We start from the raw sequence: 15,643 nt of genomic DNA, 5'->3' as shown, positions 1-15,643 counted from the left end.
GACCAAGGAAAGTCTGATTCAGTGTTCAATAGTAGATTTAAAAAAAAAAAGGAAAGCAAACACTAATGTGCAATGTTAGCCTAAGAAAACTGAAATACAGCACTGAACTTAGCAAATAAAAATATTAAAATGGAACTCCGCATCATATGTGTATAGCTTTCTTTAAAAGCGTATACCCTGGGCCTCTTGGAAAACCTGGCTTATAGCAAGCCGAATATGCTAAAAGATGTCTGGATTATGAGATTAGAGTAAATAATGTACCATTCTCCTTAGAAAACTGCCCGTAGAACACATTTTAGAACTGTGGTATAAACAGGCAGTCATTGGAGATTTAAAGAGGAAAACACCCTTGTTTTTTTTTAAGCCCCGTTTATTAAGATCCTTTAATAAACAATAAAAATATCACTAGCCCTGAGCTAAACCATGGTTAATTAGGGCACATGATACTTGTTGCATCACAGCCCCTCCAAAACCCACAATCTGTTAAGAAAAAGCTTGTGTTTACTGGGCTTTGCAGATTAAATAAAATGTACTACTACTTAGATCAATATTGTGGGACTTGTACAGACAAGTGCCTTCTGGTAGAACACCTTGTAACTAACCCTTATGCGGAAGCATTCTACAATCTTTTGTCGTAATTCCGTGTTTTTAAAAATGTGCTATAGGATGGGCTCTTTGAGACCCAAATTGCTTCTTAACCATTGGCCCCCAGACCATTGTGTATGATGTCAGATTTTGGCCTCAGGTACTGTGTTCCTTTACTAAAAAACGTGTTTTTAATTCGTAGGCCAGATGTATCAACAGTACCAACAGGCCGGTTATCCTGCTCAGCAGCCACAAGTTCAGCCTCAGCAACAATATGGTGTGCAGTATCCAGGTAAGCCGCTGCTGCTCTCAAATTTCTGTGTAGGTACACAATATGATCACTAAATTTTTCGTAGTGCCAAAGTATTAATTTCACTTTGTACTTGAGTGGCAGTGCAAGGCGCTGAGCATCCGTCACTTCCATTGACGTCAGTGGGATTAGAGGGCAGTCAGCAGCTCCTTAATTTGTCAGTATTTCTGTTCTCCTAGCACTAACTGTAGATATGTAAAGTTTATCCTGATGTTTGATTTTCCTAACATTCAATGCTACTCGATTCTGAACTAGAGAGGATTTTTCAGGGTTACCCAACAGAATGCCTTGTTACAAAGGCAGACAAATGGAAAGAGAATTGTAAGGAGTTAAGAAGCTGTCTCAAGGCAGTGTTTTTAGTTCTGTTGAAAAAAAGATGAAGTACTCCACTCCGATGCCATTGAACCCAGTAAATTGTACAAGAAAATGCCTCAACCTCTCAATACCTTGCAAATCAAATACAGCATGCAAAGTAAGGCTTTCCCATTCCTTTACATTTGGTGTGAACCCTGGATTGTAGCAGTTCTTCTGTATTTATCTAAACTGTCACCCAAAAGAAACTAGTTTCCAGGACTGATTTAAAAAAACCTGTAGAAGTCAATAGTACTTGAACTTAACGATCACTGTTTTTTGTTTTCTGTCAGCAGAACACTTTAATGCTGTGACCTTGTGCTACATGATTGAGGGCATGAAACTGAATAAAAAGCTAGGCTTCTACATGGCCTCCAAATGAAAAAATATTAGGGTTACTTTCAGTTCAAAGACATGGAAAAAGGGAACTTTGAATTTCCTTTTAAATGGCACACTATCTAATAATTGATCCTAGTAATAATTCAGTTTATTCAACTATTTAGTTACTGTGACAGTAATCAATAAAGGTATTTATTCATCCTTTTAGATACTGCAGAGTAACACTGCTCTGATCCTGTAACCCTATAAAAAGTTTAATAAAGGCCAATAGACAAATATCAGTATAAACATCTCTGCCAGTTCTTTTTAAACTTACATCGCAGGAAATTGGCACAGTGTAAATTCAGTGTACGTGTCCTTAGTGTTTAGTCACATACCAAGTTTTTATCTCGCGCAAAAAACGCAAACCTTTGCAGAACGCTTACAAAGGAATAGGAATAGGAATTGTTTGTTTATGGATAGATGAAGCTGTTGCTGTTTTAGAAACTTGTGTAGCAAAGTGCACTAATTTGAAGAGTTTCTATTACTTTCAGTAATAGACTGTTTATCCTTTGCATAACTGGTAAGCGAGCCTTGAAAACTTCAAACATGGAGGTTTGTTCTCAGTGCGTCATCTTTTTCCACCTCTCAGCACTCTGCTAAGCTGTGGTTGACTGCTCTGTGCAGACCCCTCCTCCCCACTACAAAATGCATGATTTGAAGACAGTGTCAGACCTCCTGAAACCTAATTTCAGCAGAGGTAGGAGGGTCTGTCTGATGCTTTCTAGTCTTGAGATTTGAATGGTTCTTCTAGTTTCCAAGCTAGTTTTACTTATCCTTAATAATAACACAATAGCAGATTCATCTGGTATTCTACTGGAAGAGTTTCTATGAAGGTTTGGCGTATTGTGGGAGTTCTACTTTCTCAAACTCCACAACTTTCTAAAAGTGTCAGTGAAACAAAACAAAAAATTGGAAACCTCAAATTGCAATGAGCTATTTTTCTAAAGAGATTTATTTTCAAGCTTGGATTAATCTGTCAAGGTAGGGCTCCTCATAAATAAACTCTTCACAGATAGTAGTCAAGGTAGATCTATACCCTTTCCCTCTGTAGCTTTCATTCCTTGATCCTCATCAAAGGGATTGGACTTGCTTGGACTTCCATCTACCTCCTTTCAAGCACCACTTCCCCAAAGAGTGGGTGTATAGTTCCCACTTGCCTCTTCTGGCAGATGGGCTTGGCACAGTGCTGACTTTTGGTCATGCCAATGAAAATGGAACCTTTAAAAGGTTTGTTTCATGAGTAAATTTTGAGTCCAGTATCAGGGTGAGTTCAAAATTTACTCCAATGCATTCTTCAGTCCTTATTTTCTATCTTCAGGGATGTGCTTTTTTAATAATTCTTATATCTGGTGTTTAATGCTGACAGGATTCCAGTCAATGGAGAGATTTCATTGCAAGTAGCTGCAGGTGTGTTTCATGATAGAGATAAAAGTAGCTATCACTTTATAGCAGGATTTTTGTTGTTTATATCTCCCGTCTGAGAAATTCCCAGGGAAGCTGCTTTTACATAAATCACATTTGGGACATAGTAAACTGATGCCAGCAGCAGTTGCACCTTAAGAAGTGCTTTCACATTTGTTTAGCTTATGAATACTAAAAGCCGTGAACCAAACAAAACACTAGGCAATGATTTAGGTGTGAATTCAGTGCAAGTATTCTGCACTGACGTACGATCTACTTACTGAATGAAACAAAGTTAAAGCACCTGTCCCAAATGAACTGTTGCCTTTCAGTGTACATTTGAGCCCTTTAAATTCCTTCATAATGTGAAAACCCAGAGTCTGTATACTATTCTCCCCTTGTTTCTCAAATAGAAACCTTGGGAATAATTATCACTATAAAACCTATAATCAGGGTTGTGTCTTTCAGCCTAAATGTGAAAGCTTTATTTTGCCCTGAATTAAAAACTCTTTCCCGTTACTAGAGAGTGTTCTATTTTAGCACACCACAGACAGACAAGAAAAACTGCCGGTCATTACCATCCAGCTGTGTGCACTGTCCGTTGCATATCTCAACCCTCCAGGTTCTTTATTGTGCTTATTAGCAATCACTCAGATATCTCTGTTTATAAGGAAATAATCACTTTCTCAAAGTAAATATGCAGCTTTATTTTCAACTAAATATATTGCTGTGTTTGTTTTGTCTTTCTAGCAGGCTACAGCCAGCAGCCTGCTCCTCAACAAGGACAGCAGTTCCAAGGATACAGTCAGCAGCCATCACAGGCTCCAGCTCCTGGCTTTCCTGCTCAGCCTCAGCAGCAGTACCAGGCAAGCTCCTACCCACCACAGAACTATACTACACAAGCCTCCCAGCCTGCTAATTATAATGTGGCCCCTGCTTCCCAAGCTGCAATGGCTCCAAGCCAGCCAGGCGCATATCAACCAAGGCCAGGTTTCACACCACCCCCTGGAAGTACTATAACTCCCCCTCCAGGTGGGCCTAACCCATACGCACGTAACCGTCCTCCCTTTGCTCAGGGCTATACTCAGCCAGGACCTGGTTACCGCTAAGGAAGCTCAGCTGCTGAATGACACAGGTAAATACAAGCAGCTATTTACTACTACTACATCCCAACAGATTCCAATATTTAAAATTGGTATTAATGTTCCAAAACGATAAGAAGTCAGAGCATTCGTTCAGTGTTGTTGGAACAAAAGACCAAATAAATCTTATTTCCTGCTTTAAACTATATCTGCTTCCTACTTAGATTTTGGGTTTTTGGAAACACTTCCTAAATGTTTGTAAGGTGATTGACATTCTAGCTTGCCTTGTCTGAAGGAAATTAAAATGCTAGTTGGAAATTTAGCCCACTTATCTGGCTTGTTTTTACTAATAACATGATGTACTAAATTAGACCCACTCTGGAATTAAAACTAGGTATTATGTATAAACTGTAACATTCACATTGAAAGCTAATAAAAATATTGAATCCAGTACTTGTTCTTTAGTTATTAAGCACATTTCTTTTTACATGCGTACCTGACAGACTACGAACTATTCTTGCCAGGCCTTAAGGGAAAGGATAATCTTTTTTTAAAAACGTAGTTACCTGCGACACAGACCGGGTAAGTGTTACAAATGCAGACCGCTTTTGCACATGTTGTATTCAGGACGAACTCTTGTCACAGATTACCAAATCATGTTAGTTTTCACTGCGTTAATACAGTTCACGTTGAGGGACATAACTGTCATTCAGGGGAAACTTTGACTTGATAGAAACGTTTTGGTGTTTATATTCCTTGTTTTGCCTGGAAACATTATTTTTTTTAACCACAAACCTTTTGCCAGCCAGAGCAACTTGGAGAGAGTAATTCTACAAACTTCTGAGTCCAGAAAAAAAAACAAGTCATGCCTGTAACAAAACCCAATATTCTTCGGTTGACAGGCACAGGCAAGTATGTAGCGCATCAGTTACAAGGAAAAAGAGTTTAAAGAGCTGTGCAGACCTAATGGAAATATTTCAAGAAACCCTGATACTTCACTTTCTTCTTGCTGTAGTGATGGTTCATTCAGAAAAGGATTGACAGAGTAGGTGAGAGACGCATGTAATGTATCCTCTTCTGTTGATTGATAGAAGGCTGCCAGTTTGGTTTTCTACAAGTGTTGTATATTGAGCCAAAATGGTGGGTGAAAGGTAGCACCAATCTATATAAAACAACTTTAAATGATTAAAAAACATTTTATTAGAGTACAGTGTACCTGCAATGTACTTTTTAAGGCATTTTCTACAAATGACGTATTTCTTTGGTGTTCCTGTTCATACCTTTATTCATTGTATTAGAAACACCCTGCTTAAAAAAAACCCATCTCTTTATTTAGTTCATAAATGTTCAAGCAATACAACATCTAGCATTTTGGGAGGGGAAGAAAGGGTAAGTAGTTTTTTAATGGAACTACTGTAAAAGTAATTCTGAAAAAAATAACTCTACTTTTCCCTTTGTCCCACAACAACAATTCTGTGAAACAGCTTTTTTTTATTTAATAAAGCAAACCTGATTGTGCTGTAAAGACTGGTATTGTGAGCATATCCTCCTACACCTTATTAAATTCTGTGGTGCTATACATTTGGCCTGCAAAGTAGTTCATCAATACTTCAGAAAACCCACTGCAGTAGAGGCAGATTTGACTTCTGTTCCCCATGCACAGTGCCCACCTGAAAGCCGGATTAAGTAAAAGTACTATTCAGCAACTGTGTTTAGGGACACAGACTATAATTTTAACCACATCAACAGGCATGGTTTCTCATATTGAGTTTCTTGGTGACAGAATCTACACTTCTGTCATAGAGTTGAAACTATGGTTGCATTTTTTAAACATTAAAATTGCTTTCTTGGGGCTAACGCATTTAAAATACAACAAGCTTTCTTCCAATTTTGGCAAGAGCACAAATTGTCTGTTTAGCTGTAAGGGGAAAAGCTCTTTAATCTGAGTATAAAGTACAGAAGTCAGTTTGAGAGCTTTCCCCATATATTTAAATTAGAAATTGCCAGAGACTTTACAGAATTATCTCGACAAGTAGCATAGGACACTATATACTTCAGTAACAGTGAATATCTAAAATTAAATGTATACTGCAGTTTCATGATCAACTTTGCCATAACTCCCTCAAAATATTTGTTACAACACTGTGATAAATAATATACAAACTGTATCTTTTAAAATACCATATAAACTGTACCTTGATACCCAGAATATAGGGAGCCAGCTTCCCCAGACTTTATCCTATGACATGTGCTTATCTTGCTTCGTGGTAAAATGGAGTAACTATAGTAAGCAGTCTATGCTATGAAACACACTTAATGCAGTATTGTCATTAGACTTTTATAAACTTTATACATGGGTAAACATGTTTAAATGACAGGAAGACCATAAACATTTCCATCTCTGAACTTGTTCAGGGTAGGGGCAGGGTAGCGATAGACCTTCTTTCATTTTTAAGTTCATGTAGCAGCTACCATTTACCAGGTATTGAAGTTCCACACTCGTACCAATGAACGTAGGTAATATGGGTCTCTCCACCTATTTTTCCAAACTTGACAGGTTCCTGGCGAACTGCTCTGAAAAAGCCTGATAAACAGTGAGGAAAGGCTTAGTACAGGGTGGGGAGAAAGACAGTACCTTTCAAAGGTGCTCTTGATTCTCATAGGGAGTTTATCTGACTTCAGAAGCTCAGTGGAAAGTTCAGCCCTTACCAACTGCCTGAATACTGCAAGCTGAATTTAGACACATACCATAGCAAATAAAAGAAAAGGAGTACTTGTGACACCTTAGAGACTAACCAATTTATTTGAGCATGAGCTTTCGTGAGCTACAGCTCACTTCATGGGATGCATCCGATGAAGTGAGCTGTAGCTCACGAAAGCTTATGCTCAAATAAATTGGTTAGTCTCTAAGGTGCCACAAGTACTCCTTTTCTTTTATTTGCTAATACAGACTAACACGGCTGTTACTCTGAAACCATAGCAAATAAGAGACAATAGTTTGTCCAGCAGCACATAATAATAATCCATTCTGGACAAGTTGCAGGGGAGAAGAGGTCATTCAGAGGTGGTTGGGGTGGCAAGGCTTGTCTTCTCTGGGGCCTCCCTATCCAGAATACACAGGGAGAGTAGGCAGGAAGTGGAGAATTCTCTGTCTCTATGTTGCCACTGAAAGTGCTTGTGGGGGGCATGGGCGAGGAGGGAAGAATGTGTCTCATCCCTCCCTTTTGGATATATGAAGCCCTCAAGGCATACAGCAGCCATGTGCAGGGGGTGCTGTGCTGCCCTGCCCTATAATAGAGGCATGTCTGAACTGTATTCCAGATGCTGTGGGGTTTGCCAGTATTGGGGATCAGGAAGGAATTTTCCCTGGGGCAAGAATGACAAGGGATACAGTTGGTGGATTTTTTTCCCCACTTTTCTGGCAGTATCCCGGAAGCCTGGTGTGAGGTTAATGAGGAGTAAGGACAGAGTTTAAAAGTTGAGAAAGTGGAATTTCATTGCAGCTAGCATCTAATGCCTGTGAAGGTGCCAGCTCCCAGAGGTAAACACACCCAGGAGATTATTAGGGAACCCTATGAGCCTGGAAGAAGATGGGGGAGGCTTTCATATGTCCCCTCAATTCCTCTTGCAAGGGGAGGGCGAGAGGATTCTGAGTGGGTTGAACCCTAGTGGGTAGACTGAAAAGGGCCAGCACAGAATAGTGGTTATTTGGCACCACCCTGGAGCCACAGAAATGCCTCCTGTTGGGGAGAGTGGGACAAAGTTAAAAGTTGCAGCCTTCTGCTTTAAAAGTGAGCATCTGCTGAAATTGGTTTTACTTCTGGAGAAGAACGGCCAGTAATGTTAACACTGGGAAAAATCCAAGTTAGCTTTTAACATAGCAACTTCAAGTGAAATGCATACTGAACTTGTCTTGTGGAAACTTCTCTAAATATGATCTTTCTGAAGATTTAACAGCTGAGGTATAAACTGTTAAGCTCAATACCTGAAGGCAAACATTAATTCTGTTTTTGTAAGCTTACCAGATACTGTACTTGTGTATAAATGCTTTTAAAAACTAAATCTGGCATTTCTGAGCTTTACTGGCTTGACAATGCCAGCTTGAATACAAACAAACTTATTTATGTGCTCTCAGGAAGGCAATTGCAAGAGGTTCAGATTTATTCTTTTTGGACATAACAGTTCAATTCTGGGGATTTTATTAGTGTTTAGGGCTTAATATGTGTTTTTAATGTGGAAAGCACCTAAAACATTAAGGCCTGGTCTACACTCTGATTTTGTGCTGGTATAAATACCTCAGTTAGGTGTTTTTTTTTTTTACAACATAAATCAATAGACGTGCAACCCGTAATGCGGATGCCTTACGCTGATATAGCTTATTCCACTTCCCTATAGAGGAAGGGTAATAAGGTATACCGGAGGACTACAGCCACCCTACGATCCGTTGTAGTGCTTTAATTACACTGGCCTACCTGAATCTTTTCTGTGTAAACAAGGCCAGGTCTACACTTAGGAGAGCTTTGCTGGCATAGTATACTGGTATAGCTACTCTGGCAAAGATTTCCAAGTGCGTCAAAAGTGCAGTTTGGCCAGTTGAACTGCATCTGCACATGAGGCTTTTGCTGGTACAGACAGCTATGTCAGTGTCAAATCACACCTCATCGTAGCTATGCTGGCAAAAGTCTGAGGTATAGAGTCTCAACTCTTTGTGAGGTTGGTATTGGTAACTAAGGCTTAATTATCCCCATTTTACGGATGACAAATCTGGGGAAGAGAGATTAAGTCACTTGTCCAAGGCTATGCCTCAAGTTCAAAGTTGTGATTAGAAAACAGTTCAAGACATCTAGTCCATGCACAGCTGCCTCTCAGGATTCTAGGCATCTGATTTGAATTGCAGTGTATGTACTGAATTAGTGCAGTAGGAATTCCCTCCCCACAATTAATTTTTCCTTTCCAGTTTGTCTTTCGTTATTATCACTAAGCAAAGCTATATAATGCACAACTCTGCTGATTTATAGCACTTTAAAACCAACCATGCCAGCGTGACCATAAAGTTACAAACTGGCAGGAAGGCTAAGACAATGGTTTTCTTTAAAGGCTTTTAATGTGTAACACTGATGAAAAAAATGTTAGTAAGAGCTCTCTCATATTTTAAACTTTCCATCTACCACCATACTAGTTACAATTTCCCTCTATCACAATACTGTTCATCATCAAACCACACCATGCTGCCCGAGATGGAAATACACAACATTAGCTCTGTTATGCAAAATTATGGATGAAATTGAGGCAGAGCACAGAATTCAGTGTCAGAGCCACAATTAGAACTCGGAAGCTCCTGATGCTGTCCCACACTCAGATCATGCTTCTGTCCCCACAAGTGAAGAGCATGTCAAAGGGCTTTCCTTTCCAGGATAAAAGGTTGCATCACTCTTACACGGTTTAACTCCCAGGTGGCTGATAACTGTAGGCTGGCTAATCCTTAATGGTTTTGGGGGCATGTGGTGGAATAGCATCATGCCCAGGAACGAAGGATAGTTTTGATCTGGGAAGATAGCTAAATTTGGGACTCTACCCTGTCTAACTCAGACTGGGTATTAGCCTTAAAGCCATCAGCAGGAGAAAAATCAGACCAAGGGGTTGGGGGAGATTTGGAGAGTTTTGTTACAAGTACACTCACCATCTTTGGTTGGTAACTGGTCTGGAAAAACTTGCTGCCCTGTCCGTCCATCTAAAAATGAGTCCACAAATTGACAATGATCTTCTCCATGTCCCCTCTCGTCTCCTATGTTGTAAAATTGTCCTGAAAATGGAAAGAAAATATGAGGAAAACCCTTTGAAGAACAACAACATCAAAGCTTTTGTTAGTTCCTTTGTAGTTGAGCAGGTGTTGAGTTCCAGTATTCATTTTATCTCAATGTTAAGTCTGATGCTGCCCCCAATTAAGATCTAACTCTGTTTTTACAGCATTGTGTAAATGCCCAAACACAATGCCAATTAATGAAAAAGGCAACACTTTTGTTTGACAAAAGCACAAATTTCCATGTTTTTTCCTCCTGACATTAGTATATTTTATATAACATCAGTGCTGATCTGATCCTGCTTCTGTTTGCCAGAAGCTGGGAATGGGCAACAGGGGATGGATCACTTGAGGATTACGTTTTCTATTCATTCCCTCTGGGGCACCTGGCATTGACCACTGTCAGAAGACAGGACAGTGGGCTAGATGGACCTTTGGTCTGACCCAGTATGGCCATTCTTAAGTTCTATTGAAAAAGCAACCAATATTACTCCAGAGAAATTCTTATAGGCCACATCTAACACATAGCAGGCCAGATTCTTCAAGCCTGCTCTCCCTTTTTGTGCTTACAATGTGTGTATAATTCACATTCTAGAGATGACTAAATAGCTAATATGTACCCACTCATGCATTAGGTGAGAAGCATGAGAAAAAACACCAAGCTAACTCTTACTGGACCTATAGAAAAAATATTTTCAGATAAATGAATCATTGCTTCATTAATGCTCCTACATATTATTCTTAAAATGAGCAAAGATTGATAACATAAAACATCCAATCAATGCATCCGATGAAGTGGGCTGTAGCCCATGAAAGCTTATGCTCAAATAAATTGGTTAGTCTCTAAGGTGCCACAAGTCCTCCTTTTCTTTTTGCGAATACAGACTAACACGGCTGCTACTCTGAAACCAATAAAACATCCAAAGAGCTTAAGGGCTAAATCCTGGTTCCCTTAAACTCAATGATTAGGTTCAAGTTTACAGGTAAAATCCTCCCAAACAAGGACCAACAATTTATCAATGTCTTCCCAAATGAAAGATAAACAATCTTGCTGCATCAGAATAGATCTAAATGTTGACTCTGTGCAGAGGCAGGATACAAACAAAAGCTCCCTTTGGAGGAAATGCCTTGCCAAAATGTTCATCTCTGGTTGACTAGTCTTTGTGCATGAAATTTTGCTATTCCTTTTGAAATATACCAAAGAAGTCCATCGCAGTAGCATTTCACTTCAGAAAGGGGAACTACACGACAGTGAGGAAGCCAGTTAAACGGAAATTAAAAGATACAGTCACAAAAGTGAAATGCCTGCAAGCTGCACAGAAACTTTTTAAAATCATCATAATAGAGGTTCAAATTAAATGTATACCCCAAATCAAAAAACATAGTAAGAACAAAGTGCCACCTTGGCTAAACAACAGAGTAAAAGGTTAGAAGCAAAAATAAATCCTTTAAAAAGTGGAAGTTAAATCCTATTGAGGAAAATAGAAAGGAGCATAAACTCTGGCAAGTGAAGTAAAATTAGGTAGATCAAAAAAGAATTTGAAGAGCAACTAGCCAAAGACTTAAAAACTAATAGCAAATTTTTTTTTAAGTACCTCAGAAGCAGGAAGCCTGCTAAACAACCAGTGAGGCCACTGGTCACTCGAGGTAGTAAAGGAGCTCTCAAGGAAGATTAGAGCATTGCAGAGAAGCTAAATCAATTCTTTGCACTCACGGCTGAGGATGTGAGAGAAATTACCTTACCTGACCCGACCCATTTTTTTTTACGTGACAAATCTGAGTAATTGTTTCAGATTGAGATGTCAACAGAAGAGGTTTTGGAACAAACTGATAAATTAAACAGCAATAAGTCACCAGGACCAGATGGCATTCACCCAAGAGTTCTGAAGGAACTCGTATATGAAATTGCAGAACTCCTAACTGTGGTTTGTAACCCATCATTTAAATCAGCTTCTGTTCAGATGACTGGAGGATGGCTAATGTGACACCAATTTAAAAAAAAGGCTCCACAGGTGATCTTGGCTATTACAGGCTGGTAAACCTGCCTGCAGTACCTGGCATGCTGGTTGAAACTATAGTAAAGAACAGAATGATCAGACACAGATTAACAAGATTTATTGGGGAAGAGTCAACACAGCTTTTGTAAAAGGAAATCATTCCTCGCCAATCTATTATAATTCTTTGAGGGGGTCAACAAACATGTGGACAAGGGTGATCCAGTGGAGATACTGTACTTGGACTTTTGACAGGGTCTCCCACCAAAGGCTCTTAAGCAAAGTAAGCAGTCATGGGATAAGAGGGAAGGTTCTCTCATGGATCGGTAACTGCTTAAAAGACAGAAAACAAAGGGAGGAGTAAATGGTCAGTTCTCAGAAAGGACAGAGGTAAATAGTGGGGTCCCCCAGGGGGCCAGTGCTTTTCAACATGTTTATAAGTGATCTGGAAAAAGCAATAAACAGCGAGATGGCAAAATTTGCAGATGACACAAAATTACTCAAGATACACCGTACCCTTGCTACAATGTGCGTCTATATAGTGTGAATTCACGTATAACGTGCTCGCGGCCATGGATCCCAAATGTAATTACTTTAATTGGAATTCATTTTAAGACGGTCCCCACGTTAACACGGTGCCGCACATGGATCCCAAATCCCGCGTTCTAGCGAGGGTCCGGTGTAGTTAAGTCCAGAGCAGACTCCAAAGAGTTACAAAGGGAACTCACAAAAGTGGGTGACTGGGCAACTAAAATGGCAGATGAAATTCAATGTTGATAAATGCAAAGTACAGCACATTGGAAAACATAATCCTATCTATCCATACAAAATGATGGGGTCTACCTTAGCTGTTACCATTCAAGAAAGAGATCTTGGAGTCATTGTGGATAGTTCTCTGAAAATAACAGCTCAGTGTGCAGCAGCAGTCAAAAAAGCGAATAATGTTATCTGAGGAGAAGTTAAAAAGACTGTGACTTTTCAGCCTGGAAAAGACACGAGTAAGAGGGGATATGATAGAGTCTATAAAATCATGACAGGTGTGGGAGAAAGTGAATAAGGAGTTGTTACGCCTTCATATAAAACAAGAACCAGGGGGTCACCCACTGAAATTAATAGACAACAGATTTAAAACAAACAAAAGGAAGTACTTCTTCACATAACATACAGTCAACCTGTGGAACTCTTTGCCAGGGGATGTTGTGAAGGCCAAAACTATAGTGGGGTTCAAAAAAGAATTATGTAAGTCCATGGCAGATAGGTCCATCAATGGCTAGTAGCCAAGATGGTCAGGGATGCATCCCCATGGTCTGGGTGTCCCTAAACCTCTGTTTGCCAGAAGCTAGCAGTGGATGACGGGTTGGATCACTCAATGATTGCCTGTTTTGTTCTTTCTCTGAAGCATCTGGCACAGGCCACTGTCAGAAGACAGGATAGTGGGCTAGATGGATCACTGGTCTGACCCAGTATGGCCATTCTTACGAAAGGCACGTATTACGGTTTTCGTTTTCAGCTGTATTTGTGCTTCTTCCATGGGAGAGTTGGTCTCCGGTGCTCATTAGGAGGGAGTTTCTCTTGGATAAATTTATAAACTGAAATGAAGAATATTCAGGCAGCTCAAAATTGCAGCTGCTGAAGGCCACATTTAAAATTTAAATTTTTAATTATTTTAGCTGACATTATTTGCTGGAATGCTTACGCTGCAGTGCTAAGGAGAACTGTTAAATTAGATCAGAAGAGGCTGCTGTTTTATAGGAACAGCACTGGCATGTTTAGAATAGAGCAGTTTTCCTCTTTTATTCAGTGTCTGTATTACTAATACGCAGTCGCTTTCAGCTACTGCAACATAAATACATGCTCCAAAAAACTCCTTTTCAACTCATCATCTTAAATGATTAAAAATGAAATAAGTAATACAGGCAGGCCCCTAGCTTATAAAGAAATCTGTCCATGTGGCTTTCAGGAGGCCTCTGCATAGATAGATCTTTTTTGCAGGATCTACTTTAACATTTCACCATGTATATTACTCACCTTTCAGAATTTTCCTCAGCAGGGAGTTTCCCTTTCAGGCTCTCACACACTATCATGATGCTACAATATTTGAATCTGAACAAAAACAGTTGTCATTGGAAATTTTGTTTTTTAAATATCTTGGAGAAAGTGTATATTGATGTTTGGTTTTGTAAAACCTACCAGTATCTCTCTAACATATTTCAGAAGGGGAGAAAAGCAGAGGGAAACTAATAAATGAGCAAAATGGCAACAAAGGAAGTGACTAACTATGATAGTTTGAGGTATTATGACCTTTTGAAATGATCTGCATAACTCACTCATGGCTCAGACGGACAAATAATGGGATCATCCCAAATTTCTGCCAAGACTCCCTTAACAGCCCCTCATATCATCAGATATTATTTTTATATATATTCTGTGTGGGTATTATACATAGCATATATATGTATGTTTTTATTTACACCCACAGTACCAATGGGAAATAACTGAAGCTTATTTCTTCGACTACATTAGCATGGGCAATATGATACTATTTATCATAGTATGATGCATGAGATCAGTTCTGATTCAACAAGGCACTGAAAAGCATGTGATTTAGTGCTCTGCTTAATCAGGAACATATGTGATGGATCCTACCAGAGAAATCTTAGATTGACAAAACTCTAAATATAACCAACTATTTACTAGCAGCTACTCTGTAGTTATCTCTAGCATGTTTTTGTACTAGACATTTTTCAGTGTTCCTCGTCATGGATGGTCTTGCACAGTGTAGGTCTGGCTGTGCTCTGCTTCTTGAGGATTTTGTAACAACACTCAATACCCAATAAAAAGCCCACAACTCACTACCACATCTTTTATATTACACACATGGGTGCACACAGAGCCATGGAGGCAAAAATATCAAAAAAGGAAAGAGATGAAGTTTCCCAGTAATGACTAGCTAATAGGGTGGATTTCCAACACGTAGATCTCACAGTTGTTTATTGTAAAGAAAATGGGCCCAAAATGTTAACATTTCTGCAATTGAGCATCTCATCTCCACAGATAAAGGTTTTTATGTCTTGCTGTGGCTAGCTTATCCTTCCCAGGCTTTAGTGGGTTTGAAAGAGGGTAAATGGGATTTTTGAGGAGAGAAATGTTGCGTTTTCCTCCCTTCAAAATTTTAGGACCTGATCTAGATATCACTGAAGTTAACAGAACAGGATTGAGCCCCCAGGCTTGCTCAGAGTTTGCTATCAGGACTTTCTTTACCAAAAAAAAAATTGAAGATCACTAATTTCTTAATATAACTAAGCCTAAATAGGTTCTTTTAGAATACACACTTCAAGATGGAAATCAGACCTCAGTGTGGCTCTGTTAGGTACAGTAACACAAGATGGTTCCTCAGTTTGCTGGACATTACAGGTTCAATTTGGCTCTAATACAGGTGGGCATAGTTCCATTGAATTCAATGGAGTTGTACTGACCTACATAAGGGCTGAGTTTTGCCTTAGAACTGGAAATTTTTCCACTACAGTACACTAGTCTTCTCCATGTGAAAGAATGGTGAAAAATGTAACATGTATTGGATAAACATTCTAGTTCATTCAAATATTGTGGCAACTGATTTGGTGTCGGTTAAACAATACAAGTGAGAGAGCCATACTTTGTAAATGTAATGAATACAGTCTGGCTGCCTTGGTGATTGTCCTGCCAAGTTAAATCACCATTCTTCCAGCAAGAACAACAA

At 39.3% G+C, this 15,643-nt stretch overlaps 2 protein-coding genes across 12 annotated transcripts in view; one reads left to right on the top strand and one right to left on the bottom strand.

Annotated features, from left to right (window-relative positions):
* TFG (trafficking from ER to golgi regulator) overlaps window positions 1–4,560 on the top strand; it is a 34,133-nt gene extending 29,573 nt beyond the window's left edge. For 9 of the 11 annotated variants that reach the window (XM_077821515.1, XM_077821585.1, XM_077821576.1 and 6 more), the window contains exons 8-9: window positions 788–877; window positions 3,779–4,560. In XM_077821515.1, coding sequence (XP_077677641.1) covers window positions 788–877; window positions 3,779–4,137 — 449 coding nt within the window. In that variant the 3' untranslated portion in view covers window positions 4,138–4,560. The remainder of the gene's footprint in view (window positions 1–787; window positions 878–3,778) is intronic. The other 2 variants (XM_077821568.1, XM_077821560.1) reach the window with 1 other exon arrangement.
* A 2,018-nt stretch (window positions 4,561–6,578) lies between these two features.
* ABI3BP (ABI family member 3 binding protein) overlaps window positions 6,579–15,643 on the bottom strand; it is a 343,927-nt gene continuing 334,862 nt past the window's right edge. The window contains exons 62-63 of the mRNA XM_077817412.1: window positions 9,791–9,913; window positions 6,579–6,694 (exon numbers count right to left, since the gene is read on the bottom strand). Coding sequence (XP_077673538.1) covers window positions 6,579–6,694; window positions 9,791–9,913 — 239 coding nt within the window. The remainder of the gene's footprint in view (window positions 6,695–9,790; window positions 9,914–15,643) is intronic.

Source organism: Eretmochelys imbricata, chromosome 1 (assembly GCF_965152235.1).
Source record: "Eretmochelys imbricata isolate rEreImb1 chromosome 1, rEreImb1.hap1, whole genome shotgun sequence".
In the NCBI taxonomy this organism is placed as follows: domain Eukaryota; kingdom Metazoa; phylum Chordata; order Testudines; family Cheloniidae; genus Eretmochelys; species Eretmochelys imbricata.
This window is presented reverse-complemented; position numbering and strand designations above follow the sequence as displayed.